This window comes from Condylura cristata, unplaced genomic scaffold (genome assembly GCF_000260355.1).
Source record: "Condylura cristata isolate star-nosed mole 26May11 unplaced genomic scaffold, ConCri1.0 scaffold00008, whole genome shotgun sequence".
Classification (NCBI taxonomy): domain Eukaryota; kingdom Metazoa; phylum Chordata; class Mammalia; order Eulipotyphla; family Talpidae; genus Condylura; species Condylura cristata.
Genome location: NW_004567109.1, coordinates 21,303,372 through 21,325,658, shown reverse-complemented (window position 1 = coordinate 21,325,658; position 22,287 = coordinate 21,303,372). Strand labels below are relative to the sequence as shown.

General features: G+C 53.8%; 1 protein-coding gene across 1 annotated transcript; it reads left to right on the top strand.

The window, feature by feature from the left end:
* The first annotated feature begins 4,059 nt into the window (after window positions 1-4,059).
* Window positions 4,060-18,004, top strand: COL9A2 (collagen, type IX, alpha 2). The gene is made up of 32 exons (XM_004678847.2): window positions 4,060-4,170; window positions 5,384-5,458; window positions 6,892-6,927; window positions 7,006-7,068; window positions 7,768-7,821; window positions 7,943-7,978; window positions 8,068-8,091; window positions 8,411-8,464; window positions 8,778-8,831; window positions 8,938-8,985; window positions 9,219-9,275; window positions 9,354-9,407; window positions 9,677-9,730; window positions 10,065-10,118; window positions 10,204-10,257; window positions 10,382-10,435; window positions 11,435-11,488; window positions 11,846-11,899; window positions 12,118-12,171; window positions 13,028-13,072; window positions 13,459-13,512; window positions 14,066-14,119; window positions 14,358-14,411; window positions 14,498-14,569; window positions 14,805-14,840; window positions 14,964-15,008; window positions 15,092-15,124; window positions 15,249-15,395; window positions 15,608-15,662; window positions 15,986-16,174; window positions 16,879-16,956; window positions 17,339-18,004. Exons 1-32 carry the CDS (start codon window positions 4,099-4,101, stop codon window positions 17,536-17,538), a joined length of 2,067 nt encoding a protein of 688 aa, XP_004678904.1. The 5' UTR covers window positions 4,060-4,098; the 3' UTR covers window positions 17,539-18,004.
* The last annotated feature ends 4,283 nt before the right edge of the window (window positions 18,005-22,287 follow it).

Here is a 22,287-nt window from a genome sequence, read left to right as displayed (position 1 = left end):
GTTCCTTACCGATGCTTAAAAGTTCCTTTGACCTAAAATACATTTCCAAAGCCTGCAGGGCTATGTGCTGAGCACTTTATGAATATCAAGAGATATCCATGTTCTCCTTCTTTTATACATGGGAGCACTGAGACTCAGAGTAACTGTCTATAGTCACACAATATGAATGTGCTAGAATCAAGATGCAAATCTGGCTGAATACAAACCGCATGTTCTAATTGTCCCAGAAGCCATGATCTCTCCCTTTTTCGCGTTGTATCTTTGGGTATCAGCTCTCGGAGTTTAAGAAACTCCCAACAAGAAAGATGTCTTTCTGTTCAACTTGTCAGCACGATGTGCTTCAGCAGAATACCACTGGGTGGCGCCAGAGCACCAGACAACCTGGTCTGTTGTGGCCCAGAAGTTGGACTCTACAGAAACACAGTTCTATATGTATCTGACTGGATAAAACTGGTTCAGACCAGTTCCAAACTGGCTGGTAAAAATAGGCTCAAACATTTACTGGGTGGTCTGGCAAGCTCAAACTAGTTCTGGTCAGTTCTAACCAAAACTGATTCTAACCAGAAACAATTCAAACTAGCTAAAACCAGTTCGGACTGCATAAAATCAGTCCAAGCCAGTTCCAAACCATTTCTGAATAGTTAAAATAGCTTTGGACCTTTTCTGGTTGGTCCAACTGGTTCTGGACAGTTCAGAGTGGTCCAAACATGTTCAAACCAGATCTGATAGCATAAAACGTGTAAATATGTCCTGACTGGCTCAAACCAGTTCTGATAAATTCAAGCCCTTAAATTCTCAGCAATTAAAGCTTCAAATCAGTTCTGACCAAAGAAAACTGGAGAAAAGTACTTCAAACTTGGCTGTGGTTCCAACTGATTCTGACCAGGTTAAACCAGTACAAACCTGACAAGACTGGTTTAAGTCAATTCTGACCAGATCAAACTGGTTCTGACTGTCTTGAACTGGATAGAACCAGACCAGACCCATCCTGACATGTTCAAGCCAGTTCTGACTAGATAAAACCTTTCTGATTGTACAAAGCCAGTTCTGATGGGTTCTAAACAAAACTGAAACTGATCCTAACTATTAAAACCAGTTCTGACTGCATTAAAATCAATTCAAGTTGGTTCCAAACCAGTTCTGAATGGATAAAACTGGTTCAAACTTTTTCTGGCTGATATGATGGATTCTGGCCCGTTCAGAGTTATCCAAACATGTTCAAATGAGATCTGATTGGATGAAATCAGGTCAAACATGTTCTGACCAGCTCAAACCAGTTCTGATAGACTGGAGCCCATTCTCAGCAGTTACAAAGGTTCAAACCAGTTCTCGATCAAACCAGTTTTGTGAAGCTGAAACCAACTGACACTGGTTCCAACTGGCTCAAGTTGGCTGAAACTGGTTCTGACTTGTTCAAACCAACTGAAATTGAAACCAGCTGAAGCTGAATACACCTGTCACTGGCTTACCTGTCACTGGCTCAAACCTACTGACTGGTTCAAACCACCTACAACAGGTTCCAACTAACTGAAGCTGGTTCCAACCAGTTCAAACTGGAAAACTGATTCTGTCCTGTTGAAACTGACAAAAAGCAGACAGACTGGCTTAAAACAGCTGAACCTGTTTGAACTGACTTGTTCAAAGCAACTGAAACCAAAAACAGCTGACACTGAAACTGGTTCCAACTGACTCAAATTGGCTGAAACTGGTGCTGACTTGTTCAACTGAAACTGAAACCAATTGACACTGGCCTACTTAATCTGTTCTAGCTAGATCTGTCTGGACAAAACTGGTTTTGACTTTACAAAACTGGTTCAAACTGGCTCTGACAAGTTCTAATTGGATAAAGCCAATTCTGACTTGTTAAGACTGGATAAAAATGGTTCTGCTGGGGCCTCCCTGGTGGCTCCGTGGGTGAAAGCTCAGCACTATGAAGCTATCCGCAGCCATTGCAGCACGAGGTCAATTCCCGATCCCTGGCCAGGGAGCTGACCCCCATGGCACAGCAGACCTCTCCTGACCTCACCCCCCTCCTTACTCCCCTCAGCAGTGTACTTCAGTAGATCTGTCCTTTCTTCTCCCCACCCTGTCTCTGGTGAATTTTCTCACCCCCCTCACCTCTGGCTTGTACCCCAGTTCTTATATGCATAAATAAATAATTTTTTTTTTCAAATGTTTCTGCTGGAAAAAATACCCTGATGAAACCAGTTCTAATGGGTTCTTCCAGTAGGAAAAAAAGGCTTCAAACTGAGTCTGAATAGATAAATTTGGTTTTGACTGTATAAAACCTCTTCTAACTAGATAAATCTGGTTCTGATTCTGACATCCTGACAGGTAAAAACAAACAAGCAAACAAACAAAAGTTCAAACTGATTCTAACCAGATCAGTCTGCTCTAACCAGATAAAACCAGTTCAAGCTAACTCTGACTGGATAAACCTGTTTCTGGGTAAAGCAGGTTATAACTAGTTTGACCAGATAATACCAGTTCTAAGCAGATAAAACTAGTTCAAACTGGTTCTCACCAGATAAAACTGGTTCTGACTGAGTAAAACCAGTTTGGGCTAGTTAAAACCAGGTCTAACTGATTCTGTGGAACCAATTGTGAGTAAAACTGGTTCTGATCAGATAAGATCAGTTCTGACTGGAGAAAACTGACCAGATAAATCAGTTCTGACCAATTCTCAACATTTCTGGATAGTTCAAGCCAGTCAACCAATTTTTACTGGTTCTGACTAGTTAAATTGTTTTTTACTGTCCCTGAAAGATAGAAACTATTATTACAATTTCTTACATGTTAAGAAATTGACACTTCATGTAGTTAGATTTCACAGCACTTAAACGAATAATGATGGGTCCTCCTGGTGGCACAAAGTCAAGCTATCAGCAGCCTGTTCAGCTTGAGTTCAATCCTCTGCCAGGGTAGTGACCCATATGGCACAGTAGACCTCTCCTGTCTCACCCGCTGCAGTGTATTTCAGTTGACTTACCTGTTCTGCTCCCACTCTGTTTCTGGTGAATCCTCTCACCTCCCCTGCACCTCTGGTCTGTACCCCAGTTCTGTATGCATAAATAAATATTTTTTAATGAATAGTGAATAAAAAAATGGATAAAACTGAATAAAAGGATAAGTAAGGGACTCTGGAGAGAAGTCATGTAAGACAGGTTTGGAAAACTCTGGTGAATAGGTGACACTTGCTTCCGCGAACATGGAGGAGATTATGGGAGTGAGGGGCCCATCCCAGAGACACCAGTGCTTGAAGGCGCTGCAGAGAAAAAGCAATAAAAGAAGGATGCTGGATGGTGGACACCTGGCAAAGAAGACTTCCAGGACAGAAACACCAAGGGGAGATCCTGGCACAAAGAGCCTCCAGTCCTGAGAACTACAGAGGGTTTGGGCCTCCGTGGTGACCTCCAGGAGACTGATATCCCTAAAGGGACAGAAGGAAATGACAGGGAGGTGAAGTTCAGAGGCACTAAAGAGTTAGAGGTGAAACCAGAGTGAAGAGATCTACTACTTCACTGCAAGGGAAGAGGAGAGGATATCCACAGGATGACTGATCCAGGAAGGACTTGGGTTGGCTTTAATGTGAAAGAAGCCTGACTGTATGTGAACAGGAACGAGGTGGATGGGACTGGGCAGAGACTGCAGATCCTGAGGCAGGCTGGGCCTCCTTCTGGAGGAAAGAGGGGCCCAAGCCCAGACTGGCAGGCAGGCGCGGCTGGAGATGTGGAGCAGGCGCTGGGGACTGCGTGTCAGAAATAAGGGGCTGCCCCTACAGGTGAGACAGGGGGGGCCCACAGACGGACCTTTGACTCCTTCCAGAGAAATGGGAGCAGGTCTAGGTCCTCAGATGACCAGGTCTGGGCTCCGGGAAGCTGTGAGCGAGGGTGGAGGGTGGGCGCTGGCAACTGGACAGAGCTGGGCGGAGCTGAGCGGAGGGCGCCAGCCTCCTCCACGGTCCTCTCAGGTGACAGACCCCGCGGGACCCCGCCCCGCCCGCCGCATATTGCGAGAGCAGCCGGAGCCGCGGTGCCGAGCCCTGGCCGTCGGTGCTTGCGCGGACCCGCTGCAGCCCTCTCCAGCTCGCCGCCCACCATGGCCTCCGCGGCAGCCGCCAGCAACCTCCTGGTTCTCCTCCAGGTGCTCGGGCTCGCCCTGGCGCAGATCGTAAGTCCCGCAGACACCCCGCGCTGGGGTCCGGGAGTGTGGGGTCTGGGATCCAGGACTGCTCACGAGTTCTATCTGGCGGTGGCCACCCTCTTCTGACACTCCCTAGTCGAAGGGCAGCTGCGGACAGTCCCACCGCTGAAGTCCCCTGGGCAGGAAAAAGGAGGTGGACGAACCGGGGACCCGGAGGGACCTTGTCGCGCAACGCTCGGCCTTGCCGGGACAGACGGCGCGGGCTGGATTTGGCGTCGAGTCCTGGCAGCCCCGGGAGCCCAGGTGGCGCGGGAGACAAAGTGCCCATTCAGGGGTCGGGGGAGCCTCCGCCCCCCGCCGCCTCCCAGGGGGCCCAGGCTCGCGGCGACGCGGCTCTCGCCCGAGGCGGGAGGCTCGCGAGGCCGCGTGTCATTTCCCAGGGCCGGCTGGGGACCGGGGACCGCCCGGGACTCAGGCACGTTGTGGGGCTCCGATTTGCAAGGTGGGGGGGCCGTCAGACTAATACATCTCAGTCTGGGGAGGATGCAGTGTCCTGACAAGCTCGGGACCCCTGTTTGGGTTGGGGCTTGCCCCCACAGGAGAACCATCCGAAGGAGGACGAAGGAATGGTGCTGGAAAAGGGGTGCTCTGGGTGGAGGAAAAGAACAGGCGCACTCACACACCACCACCACCATGTTGCCCCCTCCATGTGCACCCCACTTTCTCTTGGGTTTAACCCACACCAGGGGGAGAGGAAGAGATTCCGACTCAAGATTTATCCCCGTTGTTCATGTAACAATCGCATTATTGACAATAACTACCAGCAGCCATCCGTTGAGGACCTGCCCTCAGCGAGGCACACCTTGCTACCCCCCCCATGCAGGGACATCAGCGTGTCATCTGCTCCCCACTACAGTGGTGGGAGTCGGGCAGACCTGGTGGCAGTCCTGGCTCCACCACTTACTCTCTTGATCGTTCTCAGTCTTTCTGAGCCCGGCTCCTCAGCTCGGCTTTCCTAGTAATACCCACATCTACGCTCTGAGCCGTCAGTAAGATAACATTCTCTTTCTCTGTGCGTGTGTGTAGCGAGTAATGGTACCCAGTGGGTTTTCAATAAACTGAAGTTCGCGGCTTGCTGCTGAGCTCCCTGGCGGGATGAATGGAGGAGTGCACCCCCACGCCCCAGACGTCCCGCTCCCTGCCCTGAGGGCTGCCCCCCTCTCCCTGCCTGTATTTTCAGAGAGGTCCACCAGGAGAGCCGGGGCCCCCGGGACCGCCGGGGCCGCCGGGAGTGCCTGGATCGGATGGCATCGACGTGAGTCTGTAACCTGGCTGGGAGGGGGAGGGAGGCTGCGGACAAAGGGAACTTTGTGAGCTTGGGGAGCGGGAGGTGGTGGTGGGGTTGGTGTGGAGGTGCAGTGCCCGCTGTTATCCATAGGCGGCGCCCGCCCAGCACAGGAGCCCGTTTGTAGTTCAAAAACCTCAAACCAGCCCTGGTCTGCAGAGGCTGTCACAGCCTCTCGGTGACAAGGGGCCGCTGTTCGTCAGCCAGCCACAGCTCGCAGCAATACCTTATCCCTTTGTCTCTTCTCCCAGTTTTGGGGGTGGGGGATAGCTTAACTCTGTGCCCTGCCCCCTGGCACGTCTGGATGCCTCTTCAGAGGAGCTTGGGAACCTTGGCCAGCAGGCTGGAGCCAGGCTGTCTCTTCCTTTTGCCTGTTCCTCCCAGATTTAGAAACAACTGGGTTGGTTCCACGCTTTCCCTAGCACAGTGAGGGTTAAATACCTCATTCAGGAGTGTCTCCCAGGAGCTCAGCTCCATGTTTACCCATCTGGACAGACTTCTATTCAACCTGGTACCCCCGCCCTCCAAACACAGAGCTGGACCCCTGCCAGACTCCAGCTCCTGCAGGCTTTGAAATGCCTGGAGGCCTCTGTGGGGCTCTGTGTGACTCCACAGGCTTTGCCTGTCCTCCACCAAGGGTCCTTTGTCACGGTGGAGAGAGGGTCTTCCTGGCTGGAGAACGGGTGGCAGCCAGCCCTTCCACGGATTCCCTTGTTTCTTGCCCCCTCTGGAGTCTTGTTTCCCGGACCTCAGCCCAGAAGAGAGCCTCTGCCTGCCTGGTTTGCTTCCCCTTTATGTTTTTCTAAAAGCCCCTGGTTTCTTTCTACCCACTTGGCCAAATCCAGCTGAGTTAATTTGGACCCCACAATCCCATTTGCAGGTCTCATAACTAGCATCTTTTTTTAAAAGATTTATTTATTTATGCATACAGAACTGGGGTACAGGCCAGAGGTGTGGGAGCAGTGAGAGGATTCACCAGAGACAGAGTGGGGAGCAGAACAGGCAGATTCAAGTGAAATACACTGCTGAGGGGAGCAGTGGACAGGTCAGGAGAGGACTGCTGTGCCATGTGGGTCACCTCGCTGGCTGGGGATTGAACTCGTGCTGCTGCTGATAGCTTCACAGTGCTGTGTTTTAACCCCTTGAGCCACTAGGGAGGGCCCAACATAACTAGCATCTTACCAACATCTGCATGTATAAAATCCCCTGGAATGTTGCTAACATCCTGGATAGTCTCAATCTACCTATGAGTTTGTGAAGGGAAAAAGCTGTTTTCAAAAACAACAACAACAATGCAAGCTTAGGAGGACCCTAAGAGAAGGGAGTGAGAAGAGAAGCACACAGGACCCACCAGTCACTCAGGGCACTTTTGTGGCATGTTCTCACCAACTTGTGTCTTGCAGGGTGACAAGGGTCCCCCAGGGAAGGCTGGCTTTCCAGTGAGTACTTTTTTCTCTTTGACCTTGACCCAGCTAGTTCTTGCCATTCTCTAATATTTGCTCCACTCTGTTTTCAAGGGACCCAAGGGAGAGCCTGGCAAAGCAGGGCCAGACGGGCCAGACGGGAAGCCCGGGGTTGATGTGAGTATCTGAGTGTGGGCAGAGCCGGCTGCAGCCTGACTTCCAGAGCTGGTCCTGGCATCTTCTTGCCCACCCATTCAGAACCCGGCAGAGGATGCAGGTGTGAGTCCCCTCACCTTCATACGACTTGAGACCTCACTGGAACCTCACATGCACCTCAGGAGCATTGGATCATGGGCAGAGAGCGTCCAGAAAGGGTTCTGATTGTCTATAGCAGCCAGGATTTAGCCTCACATTTTAAGCCTCCACGTGTTGATAGAATTACTCTGGGAGGCGCTTTCCCTGTGAACACTTCCTTTCTACCCTTCCCTTCCCCACTCCACGGGGCATATCTCAGGAGAACACCATTTGGCTGATTGCACAGGGTTCCTGGAGGCCCCAAGGGCCCAGGCTTCTGGACACAGCCAGGGCTGGTGACATGGCATCTAATTATGAGATATACTTGAGTCTCTGAAAGATGGGGGGAAGAAGCCCCCAAGAGTTGCCTTTGCCCTGCTGACTCATGCAAGGCCATAAAGGCTGTGCCCAGCCACCAGGGTCCCTCCAAACTGGTCTGCACCCTGCAAAGATTGCCAAGCACACAGCCTGTCACTAGCACCTCAGAGCCCACATCCACCCAGAGAGGTAAGCCTGATTGTTAGCCCTAGGGGTCAGGGAACAAGGTTACCCTCACTGGTTTAACCTTTACCTTTCCTCCAGGGTCTGACTGGAGCCAAGGGAGAGCCTGGCCCCATGGGAACTCCTGGAGTCAAGGTAAGTGGCCTGCTGGGGACCATCAAAAGCAATCTAGGACCAAAGTTTGGGAGGGGCTGCAGTAGTGTGGGCAGGAACCCAGGAGACCTCAGCTTCTAAGCCTCTCCCACTGATTTTGCAGGGCCAGCCTGGGCTCCCAGGTCCCCCTGGCCTGCCGGTGAGTATAACCTGCAAGGGTTTTGAGCCCTTTGTGGGTCGGGGACTTGGGGAACGGAGCCATGAACCAAATCTTTCTCTCTATTCCAGGGCCCTGGCTTCGCTGGACCTCCTGTAAGTTCTCAGTGAGGGGCAGGGTGGTCAGAACCTTTGGGGAAAGAGGAGACAAGGGAGCTTGCAGGAGACTGGCTATTGCAAGGAGGGGCCAGCATGTGGTGCCGGGAATGGGCAGCCTTGCTGAAGAACTCTGAGCCAAGCAACCCTGTCCCCTCGTTCTGGGATCCTCCACTCCTTAAAGCCCCAATCTGTCAGTGTTTCTGGGGCTGGCTATAAAGTAAAAGGGGGGAAGGAACTCTGGGTGCACGTCCCTACCTTTGTGCCTGTGGTGCGCTGACCTCTAAGGCATGCTGACCAGAGAAGGCTCTGCTCCTAGGGACCCCCTGGACCTGTCGGCCTCCCTGGTGAGATTGGAATCACAGGCCCCAAGGTGAGTCCGCACCCCCCTACTCTCTCTGCCTCTAAGGTAGCAAGGTGGGGTGTCCCCAGCAGTTCCTGAACCTGCTTCTGGCCACCAGTGAGCTCCTGCAGGCCCAGGGCAGAAACCCCTTGTGCTGGGCCCACCCTGTGGCAGGTCATGCAGGGAGACCAAGGGCTGGACCATCCTCTGCCCATTAGGTCTCCATCTCCCCAAGATTCCTAGCAGGCAGGGGGGACAGGACAAGATCAGGAACGGGAGGAGGGGTAGGGATGACCCAAGCAGGACTGGGCGAGGGTATAATTTAGGCTCCTCTTGCTCCCAGGGAGATCCCGGACCAGAGGGACCAGAGGGGCCTCCAGGGCCCCCTGGAAAGCCGGTAAGTAACCTACCACGTGGCGTGTGCAGCTGGGGAAGGGTCTTTGGTGTAAACCTGGGGAGCAGAAGATTCAGGTCAAGCTGCATCTCCATGCATGTCCTCTCAGGGCCGACCGGGAACCATTCAGGGCCTGGAAGGCAGCGCGGATTTCCTGGTGAGCGGGAACCCTAGGATGGGAAGGGGCAGGTCAGCTGAAAAAGTGGTCACAAATATAGGTCTGGTCATGGAGCTGGGGTCAGTGGGAAATGTGGAGAGGCTGGAACAGCGAGGGCCAAGTGGGGGGGCGGGTGCTGGTGGAGGTTTCGGAGTTGATCCGACTAGGAAGCACTGTCTGGCTGGCCTGGGCCATGCCAGTAACTATAGAACCCGGTGGGATCTTTTTTCTAGTGTCCAACCAACTGTCCAGCGGGCGTGAAAGGCCCCCCAGGGCTGCAGGGAGTGAAGGTGAGAGCTCCAGGCCCAGTCTTGGTGGGGAAGCAGGTGGCAGCGAGGACCTCACACTCAGCCCTTTCTTCCCTGCAGGGCCATCCTGGCAAACGAGGGGCCCTGGGGGATTCCGGCCTCCAGGGGAAGCCGGTGAGTGTGAGGGCTGCGTAAAGGGAGGAGTATGTGGAGAGGGGCCCCCCTTAGCCACCCCTCCTCCCTCCCCTGCAGTGTCTGAGCTTGAGCGGGGAGGCCAGGGCCTGTCCTGGCAGAGCCTCCATCTCCCTGTCCGTCTGTCACCTGGGACCATGAGGTCTCTAAGGTCTTCTCTGTCCACTTTGGCGGGAAGGGGATGGTAGCTTCAGTTGTCTGTATGTGTTTCTCCATCCACCTGCTGTCTGACTGCTTGTTCCTGCCCCTAGGGCCCCAAGGGAGATGTGGGTGCCTCTGGAGAACAAGGCATCCCTGGCCCACCGGTAAGGCATGCGCACCCCGTGAGCCCTGGGAGTCAGTGCCCTGCTAGGGCCTGTAGCTTGTCAGGGACACCGTGCCGGGCTGGCGTGTCTCTGGGTGGGAAAGGGAGACTGGGGGGCCTCTTCAGAAGTTGGGGACAGGAACCAAGGCTGAGTCAGCGGAGGCCCAGTTCTGCCCCTGTGCCTTAGTGACCCTGGTGTGTCCCTCCTCATCTCTGGGCTTCAGTGAGATACGGGCTCTGCTGCCTTCCTCAGAGGAGCGCTGTGAAGCCTGGGGTGAGACAAGGGCTGATGAGCGGGCCTCGCAGGTGACACTGTTACTTTCCTGTCTGGACAGGGTCCCCAGGGCATCAGAGGCTACCCGGGCATGGAGGGACCCAAGGGAGAAGCGGTGAGTGGGCCTGGGGTGTCCTGCCATGACCAGCCCTCTGGCCTTGGTCCAGCCAGACGGACCTGCAAACCTCTCCTCTCCCCAGGGTCCTCGTGGGTACAAAGGCATGGTGGGCCCTGTTGGCGCCGCTGGGTCTCCCGTAAGTCTGCTCCTGCTCATCTTCCTCCACAGCTCCCCTTTCAGCTGGAGGTCCCGGGGCTACAAAGGGGGTGCGACTTCCCCTGGGCCATGTCACCTGCATTCCTGTTTGTCCTTCTTGTCAGGGTGAAGAAGGTCCTCGGGGACCACCAGGCCGAGCAGGGGAGAAAGGTGACGTGGTGAGTCCCCAGGCACCCCTTTTCTAGTCAGGAGCTCTGGGGAGCACAGGGCAGAACTGAGCTGCACCCCGGGCTGACGTGGTGCTTGGCTATGTGTTATGGGGTGTGTGTGCGTTTCTCCATGTGTGTGTGGCCGGGAAGGGTGGGACCGCGTTGCACCCGAGCCCAGGACGCCCGCCAGACCCATTCCTCGAAGTCCAGCCCGCGGCTGAGCCAGTCAGGGACCTGAGGAGCCAGCTTCACTGCTGCCAGGCCACACAGGAGACTCCGGAAAATCAGCCGTGGGGCTAACAGGATTTGGTCTGGACCGCTGCTCTCCAAACGCTCTTTTTAATTCATAGACTTTGTTCTCTTGAATCTTTTTGAGTGTACAGGAAACAAGAGGAAGTCATCGCTTTAGTTTTTTTATTGTGCAAGTTTTAAGACCTACACAAAAGCAGGCAGAATGATGCAGCCTTGGCCATGCTGCATCCTCCCCCTCGCCCTACCTTTTCCACTTTGCGCTGTTATTTGTGAGCAAACACTTAACATCATGTCATTTCCCCCATAAACACTTCCATATGACTTAAAATTAAGAACATTTTGTCACGTGCCATCACACGACACCACGGTCGATTATTCCTCAACCAGCCGTGTTCCGCTCCCCCATTATCTCAAAAATGTCTTTTCAAGACGAGACGCATGCAAAGCCCACCCGCTGCCTTTGGCTGCAGTGTGTCGCCCTGTCCATGGAGCCCAGGGCCTTGGTCGGGCCCTCCGGCCCCTTGCAGCCCCTGACAGCCCAGTCCCCTCTGCTGGGCCCTGACCTCTGCCCCTTCTACCGGGCCCAAGGCAAACACAGCACTCAGGGCCCTCTCCTGCAGCCCCTCACACCCTGGCCTGTGCCCGAGGGACGCTGGCACCCAGGGGTCACAGCTCTCAGCCGATCCCCTCTCTGAGCAGCCAGCCTGCGATCCGGCTGCTGCTTCCTAGAGCTGACCTCTTCTGCCTACTTTGCAGGGCAGCCAAGGTGTTCGAGGACCCCAGGGAGTAACAGGCCCAAAGGGAGTGATGGTAAGTGCTGCCGGCCCACCGGGCAGAGGGCAGGGCCGCTCAGCTTCCCAGGCCCCGGGAGGATGAGGAGACTGGGATTCTAGGCCGCAGTCTATGGCAGCTGCTCCGTAAGCTCGGGTGACATGGGACAGGTCACCGGCAGCTTGTAGCAGTCTGGGACACTGTCACCCACACACAAAAATGACTGAGGCCCGTCCCGCCAAAACCCCTTTCTGCTTCTGCTCCACTCCCGCAGCTGGTAGATGGAGCTTCTGGAGAGGAGCAGATGCTCCCCAATTTGCACCCCGCAGCTATGTCAAGGACAGGATGAGTGGCTCCCAGGCAGCTCCTCTTACTCTCCCGTTTCCTCCTGATCAGGGTCCCCCAGGCATTGATGGCAAGGACGGGACCCCCGGCATACCTGGCATGAAGGTAGGAGCGGGACTGCTATAGATTTGGGGCAAGGGTTGGGCCTCCCAGCTGGGCCCTGAGTTCCGGCACACTGACCCGGGAGGTCAAGGAGAGTCAGGTGTGTCCCTGAAACACCCCTTCCTGACCCCGGGCCTCAGCTGCTGTGCCTGCACTCCGGCAGGAGCCGAGGCCCCTCGGGATGGGGCTCTCATTTGTGCCTCTGGTTCTCTCTCTCCCAGGGCAGCGCGGGACAGGCCGGGCGACCAGGAAACCCAGGCCACCAGGGCTTAGCAGTGAGTATCTGGTGGAGCCACAGGGCTGGTCCATGGAAGTTGCTTCTGCTGCTTGGCCTCAAAGAAGCCAGACACCGCTTTGCCACTTCTCTGTGGTGGAAAGAGTGGCTGCCATTCCAAAGGCACGCCTGGCCTTGCCATCGTCCTGGTTCCCACCCAGCCCAGCCCTCATCTCCACCTGTGGCCTCTGGCCTGGTGTAGGTGTCATCATTTGAACGACCACTCCAGCCTCCCACTTTGACTAAGTGGAATCTGACCGTTTCCTGGCCAAGCTGCCATTGCCTCTGGGAAAGTCATTTTGCTAAGTCATTCAGGACCTGCGGAGTACCCGACCGAGTGACCAAGTGGCAGGGACAGTTATGATCAGGACAGCCACAGTCTTTGTCCCACGGCTCATCTTGCCATTCAAGAACTGCCATCCTCTGGCCCCCTACTCTGCCTGCCTCTTCAGCCACCACCCCTCCTCCTACCTCCTTAGCACTTCCTGGGCATTTCTATGCCTTCAGGCCTCTGCTGGTGCTTGGAATGCACATCAGCACCTCTCTGTGCCTCTCACTGCCTCTCTCCCACACTTTCTAGAAGCTCCTCCCTGCAGGGGGTACTGAGGTCAGAGCCGTGCAGAGTGGTCCTGTGGGAACCTGCGTGTGCTCCCCTTCCCTCCTGGGCCCCAAGTCCATCTGTACACCTTTTCTGTCTCACCAGGGCTCAGGGACTGGGCATAGTCAAGTCGAAATGCCACTGCAGGCCTTCCAGCTGCTCCAGTGGGCAGGGATGGATGGGGGATGGGAGGCAAAGCAGCAGGTGCCTGGGTCTCCCCCATGCCAGGGAAGTAACTGATGTCAACTTCTTTCTATAGGGCGTGCCAGGCCAGCCTGGGACAAAAGGTGGCCCTGGGGACAAGGTAAGGTGTCTAAGATGAACTGGCTTCATCCTAGAAAGGGACCTTGGGGCTGAGCCCAGGGCATGTTAACGGCAAGGCCCTGGCCTGACCCCAGGATCAGTGTCTTTGGCCTGGACACAAGTCGCTCAAGCCTAATGGGCTCCCCTCATGGCGCTACTCCCTGGTGGTGTCCGATCCCATCTCCTCATTCTGGCTTAATGGAGACAGGATGGTATTTAACAAACACAGGAAAACCATGCACTGGAGCTCACAGAGTCTGGCAAAGGAGGCCCTCTCCTTCTGCCTTCTCCCCAGCTCATTTGGTTCCAGAAGCAGTTTTAGACTTACTGGGCTCCCCAACACTTGATGGGGCCACCCAAACTGACCTCAGAATTGGTTTTCCTCAGGGTGAGCCTGGTCAGCAGGGTCTTCCCGGATTCTCCGGTCCTCCTGGGAAGGAGGTAAGTGCCCCTTCCCTTCCCGTTGGCCCTCCCAGGCTGCCCTGCGCTCGGCATTTGGGGACTGGATGAAGCTCTAGGGTGGAGCCTGGCCTGGGACCCACTGACCCAGGGAAGCTCCCTCCTCTGGACCCTCTTTTGCTGTACTTAATGCAGTGAGGCTGGGACTGGTTCTGTCCTGGGGTCTGATCTCTGCAGATGGTTAAGCTGACAGGGGCTGAGAACCCAGCTGACAGCAGTTCCTTCATTTATTCATGCCATAAACACTCACTAGCTACCTGCCACCCTGCTAGAGCTGAGCTAGCTTCCTAATCACAGGGACTCACAGCTTATTGAAGAGACAAACATTAAATAAAGGATCACGTGATGACTAATTACAAATGTCCAGGTCCTTTGAAGGAAAGTGCAGGGGCCCGGAGAGAACACAGAGTGAGGGAAAGCTTCCCAGATAAATCACATCTCTGCGACCCAAGGGTGGGTGGGGTAGGGCTTGGCCAGATATGGAGGGAGGGAGGATTAGAGGCTACTTCTCACCCCTAATCTCACTGTTCCCCAGGGAGAACCAGGGCCTAGAGGAGAAATCGGTCCACAGGGCATCGTGGGGGAGAAGGTAGGTGCCTGGCACAGTGGCCCTCCCTGGGGCCTTTGCAGCAGGGGGCACTGCTAGAGGCTCTCACAGGCACAGCACTGCCCGCCTGCCCAGCCTGTGAGCTTCCCCAGCCAGCACCTCAATTTGCTGGGCTCAAGTGGTGGACAGCCCCCACCTCCTGCCGGTGATGCAGGAGTGGAGGGATCCTACCACTGTGGGTCTGGGGGGAGGTGACCCCTGCTGACCCTCTCCATTTCAGGGTGACCAGGGTGAAAGGGGGCCAGTGGGGCAGCCAGGCCCTCTAGGACGGCAGGTGAGTGCACCCCAACAATGATGGGGGGGTGAGGGGAGCACCTCTTGTTCTTCACTTCATTTATCTCTGGTTTCTTTTCTCCTCAGGGTCCCAAGGGGGAACAGGGCCCCCCTGGAATTCCAGGGCCACAAGGCTTGCCAGGAATCAAAGGAGACAAGGTACCAAATGGGATTGGAGAACACTTGAGAGAGGTTGTAAGACCCAGGGCCCGTGGAACTTGGATCCCCCAATTTTCTGCTCCAATTCCTCGCAGAAAATTTACTTTCTGTGGGCCCCGGGGATCCAAGGGGTGAGGCACACCCACAGAAGGATTGTGGCGGGGAGTGGGGGTCCCTGCGCGTGGACCTATGCACCCCTGGAGCGGGAACTCAGCATGTTCCCGGCTTTCTCCAGGGCTCCCCAGGGAAGACCGGCCCCCGAGGTGGAGTGGTGAGTAGCAGCCGCTCCCCATCCCGGCCCACAGATGTCAGGGGGTGGGGGTCCGAGTTGGGGCTTGGAGTTGCTGTAGCTGGTCCCTGGGTGCGCGCACCTCACTGGTGGTTCATCCTGCAGGGCGACCCGGGGGTGGCCGGCCTCCCCGGAGAGAAAGGCGAGAAGGTGAGCAGCCAGCGTGGGGGCCGCGGGGCAGGGCGGGTGCCCCCAGGGTACCACTGTGTGACCACCTTTTCTGGCGCCCTCAGGGGGAGTCTGGCGAGCCAGGGCCCAAGGGACAGGTGAGTCCAGCCCCTGTTCCCGCAAACCTCCGGCTTGCCTCGGTGCCCAGTTCCTCCTACTCCAACCGCACCCCCGTGTGCTGCTTCTTCCTCTCACCCCTCTGTGCACCCACTCGCCTGGCAGCCAGGAGTCCGTGGAGAGCCGGGTTACCCAGGCCCCAGCGGGGATGCAGGAGCCCCTGGGGTGCAGGGCTACCCTGGGCCCCCAGGCCCTCGAGGACTGGCTGGAGACCGAGGCCTGCCTGGACAGCCTGGGAGACAGGGAGTGGCGGTGAGTTGGTCCCCAGGGAAGGCGTGTCTCCTAGGTTGAAGTCTCTTTGTGGTGCGGCTGACTCCCTCCAGACTGGGAGCTCCCAAGCCCAGAGACTCCCCTAACCAGAAGGGATGGGTGGACACAGCAGGAGGGAGTTAAGGCAGGGCTGGAAATAGGTATGGTGGGGCTGGCAGCCGGGGCTTCCCCCAGAAAGGCCTTTTGGCTTTCAGGGCCGGGATGCCAGTGACCGGCACATCGAGGACGTGGTGCTGAAGATGATGCAAGGTGAGGGAGAGCCAGCAACCTCCTCACAGTCTTTCTGGGCATCACCCCTCTTTCAGACCTCTCCTTATTGTCTTGTGGGGAATCTGCGATCCTGGGTGCTCATTCCAGCTCAGCCTCCTGGGCGGGCAGGGAACACTAGATGATCCTAGTCAGATCTGACCTTTGACTTCTGCAGAATGGCCTGAGGGAGGGGAAGGTTGAACTTTTCCACCTGCATCCCTAGAAGCCAGGGCCTTCAGGACGCTCTGCCTCCACCCCCTCCCCCCCCCATTTTACTGCGAGCTGACATCATCCCACACACCTGTCTCCTTGCCTCCCTCCAGAGCAACTGGCGGAGGTGGCTGTGAGTGCCAAGCGTGAGGCCCTGGGTGCCACTGGGATGATGGGCCTCCCAGGACCCCCAGGGCCACCCGGGTACCCAGGCAAGCAAGGCCCCCACGGGCACCCTGGCCCCCGGGGCATCCCTGGCATCGTGGGAGCCGTGGGTCAGATTGGCAACACTGGGCCCAAGGGTGAGTGCTGCTGTCTTAGGTGGGGCTGGGCCAGCGTGGGGGCAGGGGGCCGGCAGGGGCTGCCCCAGAGTCTCAGGCCAGCAGACTGGTTGCCCAGCTCCCTCTTTTATCTTTTCCCCTGCCCAGGACAAGGTGCCAACACTGCCCCCATCCCCTCAGTAATTTTCTAGAAGATAGTACTGAGCTTGCTTTCTTAGTAGTGACTTGATGGAAATGAATGTTATATTTTGTAACTTGGAGGGGGGCTAATTTTGATTAAATTTACTTAGTGATACCCCACCAAAGTCTCTATAGTGGGGAGATAGGTTATCAAAGTCACAAAGCAGGCGGGCTCTAAAGCTGCATGCTGCCACTTTCTCCTGTGGATGCTGCGCAGGTCATGTTAGTGGACCTGGGGCTTGGTTTATGATCTATATAGAATGGGGGAACTAGTAGTAACAACCTCATAACATTGTCCTGAAGCCTGTTTGGCACCCAGTACTGCTGTAACAAGAGCTATTGCCAGTCAGCTGTTTCCTGTAAGGAGCTTTGTTGGTGGGTTGTATAATCTTCCACCCTTTTCCTGGCTTCCTTTATTTAACCAGTTGTGCAATCATTTCCAACTTTAGTCCCAAACAGGACTAAAATAAAAATAAAATTGAAAAGAAACATTTTCCTTTTTTTTGGGAAACAATGTCTGAAAAACAAAGGTTCCCTCTTTGCAGGAAAACGTGGAGAGAAGGGTGATCGGGGAGACATAGGCCGTGGACATCCGGGGATGCCCGGGCCCCCAGGGATCCCAGGTGAGACTTTGGCCCTGCCTAGTGGCCACTCTGGCCCTCTGCTCTGGGACTGATGACCCACAGACAACTGGGTCTCCTTCATGGAGGCTTTCTACTCGGCCAGCTCAGGCCCACACATCCTGGAAGCATGAGGGTGGGTCTTGCTGGAAACTGGGCTGTCATCTGCGGCTCTGTGGACTTCCTGCCTTGGGCCAAACCTGATCCCAAGCCTCAGCAACTGGGAGGTGGGAGCAATGGACAGTCACACGTGCCTCTTAGAACCTGTGTCTGAGGTGGAGTCCCTCTTCCATGACCTCATGTTCCCCACCTGAAAATGGGACTTAGAAATTCCGGGGTTGAGACAGGAAGAGGCACTCACTACTGCATGTTCTCTTTTTCGCAGGACTCCCTGGCCGGCCTGGACAGGCAATCAACGGCAAAGATGGAGATCGAGGGGCTCCCGGGGCCCCAGGAGAGGCGGGCCGACCTGGCCTGCCAGGCCCTGTGGGACTACCAGGCTTCTGTGAGCCTGCAGCCTGCCTTGGCGCCTCGGCCTACGCCTCTGCACGCCTCACGGAGCCTGGGTCCATCAAGGGACCGTGAGCAGCAGGCATCCTGGGAGAAAAGGATGAGGTCCCCTCTGGGTGGACAAGTCCAGGACTTTTTGTCCAAGACCCAGGAATTCCGAGGAAAAGGAAATTCAAAACATGGAGGAAGGGCAGAGAGGGCAACAGACACAGCAGCAAGTATTGCCAGAGTCCAAGCTCCTAATGGAATAGGGTGGCTTTCCTTCCGAGAGCACCCTAGGATGTCACAAAAGAAACATCTGCCCCATCCTTGGGGCAGTTAACTGAGGCTTCACCAGCACTTGACCCCACTTCATCCCCTGGGCTCAGTGGGTGAATGCTGACAGGGTCCACTCAGGTGGCCAGTCTTAAGCCAGCCCCCACTTAAGGCAGCCCCCACTGCCTTTCTCTGCCATCTGAGTATTTAAACACCCATCTGCCTTCTCTTTCTGACATTAAACTTTTCTGTCCAGCCCCTAGATCCATCCAGGCCTTTCTGTAAATAAAACCCACCTGGGTACAAATCAAGATGTGAGTTGTTGGGCTTACCCTGGGTGCGAGGGTGTTGCTGGGCCTCCACTCCCCCAGGGCAGTGTCAGTAGTCAGCAGGCAGAAAGAACACCCTCTTGAGCCACACTTAGTCCTCCCAGCACTCTCCCAACACATGCCGACACACACTCCTCACGGGTGCCATCTCAGATGTTACCCCAATCCGAGGCGTAATCCTAGGCCACAAAGGTGGCTTTGCCTTCAGTGCTTTGGAAGATCCTGGATCACCTCATTCCAGCTCCCCCAGGTGCCCCATCTGCTGCTGTGGCTGCAGGGAGCCCTGGAGTCTGGAGAGACTAGTGCTCAGTGGAGGCAGAGAAGAGGGTGAGAGCCACAGGAGGCAGAGGGGCCTGGGCCTTCCTTGTTAGGCTGTTCTACTCACTCTGGCACCTGAAGCCTCGGGCTTGGAGAGCTCGTCGACTTGAGGCTCCTCACGTGCAGGCCCTGGGCCCTCAAATGGCCCATCTGTTTCTCTGTGGCTGTGCGACTATGTCCACCAGGAGATGGTTCACAGACCTCAGGCACGGTTACCCTTTGTTCCTCAGGCCGCAGGCATTTGAAGGGGCTGAAAAAAGACCAACTCCTAGGGACCATGGTTGGTAGCCTTTCTAATAGTTCCTGGTGGCTGAATTTCACTCAAGAAAAACCTACGTTCTTACTGTGAGCCACAAGTGTCCATCAGCCTTGCTGACCTGTATCGGTGTCCGGACCTGCTACATTCCACTCTGGTCATGCTGGAACATGTGCTGCCGCTCACATGCACATGTCACATACACGCTATGCCTGCTGCATGGAGCGCCTTCCCCATGTAGTGTCATGGCCAGTGACCTCATTCCAGACCCCTACCCGCATGGCCCACACCCCACCTTAGCACTTACTGCTCTTCAACATACAGTGTGTAACATGCAGCACAGACTCCCCGAGGGCAGAAGCGTGGGCCTCCTTTGCTGCTCTGGTCCTCAGCACATAAAACAACAAGGATCTAAGGTGGAAGAGGGTGATGGGGCTCATTCTCTACTGAATAACTGAAATGTGCTAAGAGGGTAGGATTTAACTGTACTCACTAAAATAAAAGTAATAAATGTGAAAAAAATCATTTGAAAAGACTGAAAAAAAAAAAAAACAAAAACGCCTGGCACATTAATAGTTGACCAGTGAGCAGTTGTTCAGTAGCAGGATGTGCAGAGAAGACACTATAGTCACCAAGCTAGGAAGGGGATGTGGTCTCAGTTTGTGTGTGGCTGAGATGTGTTCCCAGATGGCCTGGAGCATCTGGGGTATGTCCACATCAAGAACAGGGAGCAGCCCCTTGACAACTGAACCTTGGGAGACAAAAATCTAATACCACAAAATAGGAACTCAACTAGCTCCTGTGTTTGCAATTTGGAAAAATGGGGTTTGGGATGCCTGACAGCCCTGGCTGAAAGCCCCTTTCACTGTTGGTTTTGAGTGGCCAGACCCTGTCCAGCCCTTTTCTGGAGTTTAGCAGCTTCTCCCCTAGGAAGCGGCCTACGAGGTCTCAAAGCCCCAAACCTGCCCCAGGACAGAGTTCCAGGCACCGGTGGGATTTTGTTTCCAGTAACTTACCAGACCACTAAGCCTCCAGGCCTGATGTCCAGCCCATCCTACCCACCAGCAGTGAAAGTGGCCTCCCGCCAGAGCTCCAGCATTGCGCTAACAGGCAGTTGTTGGCTTGATTTGGCTGCTGGTTATCTTGACATTCTCTGAAGTGGCATGGATATGGTGGCATGGGGTGGGCTGAGAAGCTGATGAAGTCTGACAAGAACTGCACAAGAGCAGAGGCAGTAGGTAAGAGGCTGCTTAGAAGGATGCTGGTTGGGGTAGAACAGTTCCAAGGAAACTGGCAGGGGAGCTTCTAACATTTATTTCCTAATATACTCCCAGCACCCAGAGCAGAGTGGGGACTCAGTATGTGTGGACAGAGTAGCAAATGGAAAGATAAAGTCTCAATCAAGTTTCTTTCCCGAGGCCTTAGTATTCATAGTAAGTGATGTGTTGGATTCGAGTCCTGAATCTTAACCTTAAGTCATACCTTCCTGCTCATCAACCATCACCCAGAGAGCTAGGGGGCGCTCTAACTCAAAGCAGAGACTTACCTGAGATGCCAACCTCATCTTGCTCATTGGGGAGGACAGTATGATTTCACAGGTTCTTATGAACCATGGGTGTATATTCCTCTTCTTCTGGTCACACTGTTTAGGAAATCCCTCTCCCTGGAAACCATCCTGGATAATAATGCAGACATTAGCCACAGCAGTTCAGGGTGGATTACTTTGCCTTTCCACCAGACTGTACTGAACCTAACACCCAAATTATATGATCTTGTCACCATGGTCTTAAATGAAAAAATTTGAATACAAATTCTTTGTAATTTTCTGTGTATAGCACGTAGGAGAAATCTGAGGCTAAGTGGTACCTGGTAAACTTTCTGCTATGCATGAAAAGTACTCAAGACATTTGAAATTGCATAAAGTACAAAAGTACTAAAGGATTGATGAAAAAAGATCAAGTAGAATAAAGCTTCCTCAGTAAGGGAAGTGCTACACAAATGGGTGAGAGAAAATACAGGTATTCTATCACAAACTGAAACAGAATTTACAGAGTTCTCAGACTTCAACAAAGGGTGATGCCAGGTAGGAGCACACATGCAACACACTCTCCTTAGATTCAGAAATCCACCCTGTTGAGGTTGTGCTAGTTTGCCTGAAGCCTTGCTCTACTTGGTTCATGTCTGCCAGTATTAGGGTACAAAGTGCTGCCTCTTTCCCTCCCTGTTAGGCCTCTCCTCAGATTTCTCAATACCTCAGGAACTTACCAATGTCTTCGGTCCAACCCTATGCCACAAACTGTAGGTGAATATATTAAAAGTCTACTTCTTGGCCCTCCCTGGTGGCGCAGCGGGTTAAAGCACAGCACTGAGAATCTGAAGCCACTTCAGCATGAGTTCGATTCCTGCCTGCCCCGGAGGAGACCACATGGCGAGCCAGACCTCTCCTGACCCGCCCGCTGCTCCCCTCAGCAGTGTACTTCATCAATCTGCCTGTTCTGCTCCCCACTCTGTCTCTGGTGAAGCCTCTCACCGTCCCTGAGCCTCTGGCCTATACCCCAGTTCTGTATGAATAAATAAATAAATCTTTAAAAAAAAAAAAAAAAGTCTACTTCTTTTGCCAACAGAGAAGATCAAAGAGGCAGCAGACACAGACCAGACAGGCCAAGACAATTTGAAGGTACGAAATGGAAACAAAATGGTTCCAAATGAGCTTCCTGAGGAAACATCAGTAAGAAATGGTGGTCCTCTCAGCAGTGTGAGGAAGAACTGAAGAGGACCCTGCAAGTGAGCCACAGTGACGGTGCTGACGTCACTCGGCATTAGGGCTGGCTCTTCACACCACTCTTCAAACACTAGCACTCAGTTCCTCTAGGGTTACACAGACATCTAGGTAACAACACACGCATTATCAAATTAAGACAAAGTACATCAATTTGCATTGGCCATTTTTAATGTTTCAGTTGTGCAGAACCAAAATTTGTATGTAAAGGCACAGAGGAAGGAAAGGCAGTTATCGCAGCATGAATTCACGGAGAAATGGAGCTGGATAAAACCATAGGGCTGCGATGTTTAGCCTTGTGAAAAAAGCAATGCGTGACTAAACTAGATCTTTACTTTTACTGTATTCCATGAAAAGACATCACATCACCCAGTATCAGCTGGGCAAAGTACTTTCTGGTAGATACCATGGGTATACAGTTAATCCCACTTTGGAATAAATGGCCAGTAGGTAAACATTACCAGTGTGGGTGGAAGCCCTAGGTGCAGAGCAAGTTCTATTCAGAAAGTGGACAGAGATCTGAAGCAGTCACATACACAGCTTCAAAACTGGAAAGGAAATATTTAGGCATTTGCTTGGAAAATAAAAATGATTTGCATATCAAGAAATATAATTTTCAAAAATGGAATCAGGTCCAATTAAACACTAGTTATGACTTGCTAATGAAAATTACAAAAATAAAAACAAACTCTTCTGTCCTTGAAGTGATAGAAAACTATATTTTTTCCTGTAATATTAAAGAATCATTAGTATTTCAAGCTTATGTCTCTAAAATTGTCATTTCTTCTCTCCACATTACACCACTTTTAAAATAGCAAAATCTGTTCAAGATGACAATTTCTGCTAAGTGAAGGGATGCACTCTTTATTGGGTAAAGGATAAATCAG

Coding starts and splice junctions, on each gene's coding strand:
- COL9A2 (XM_004678847.2), top strand. CDS start 4,099: ATGGCCTCCGCGGCAGCCGCCAGCAACCTCCTGGTTCTCCTCCAGGTG. Junction 8,465..8,777: donor TTGGAATCACAGGCCCCAAG/GTGAGTCCGCAC, acceptor TCTTGCTCCCAG/GGAGATCCCGGACCAGAGGG. Junction 15,009..15,091: donor CCGGAGAGAAAGGCGAGAAG/GTGAGCAGCCAG, acceptor TGGCGCCCTCAG/GGGGAGTCTGGCGAGCCAGG.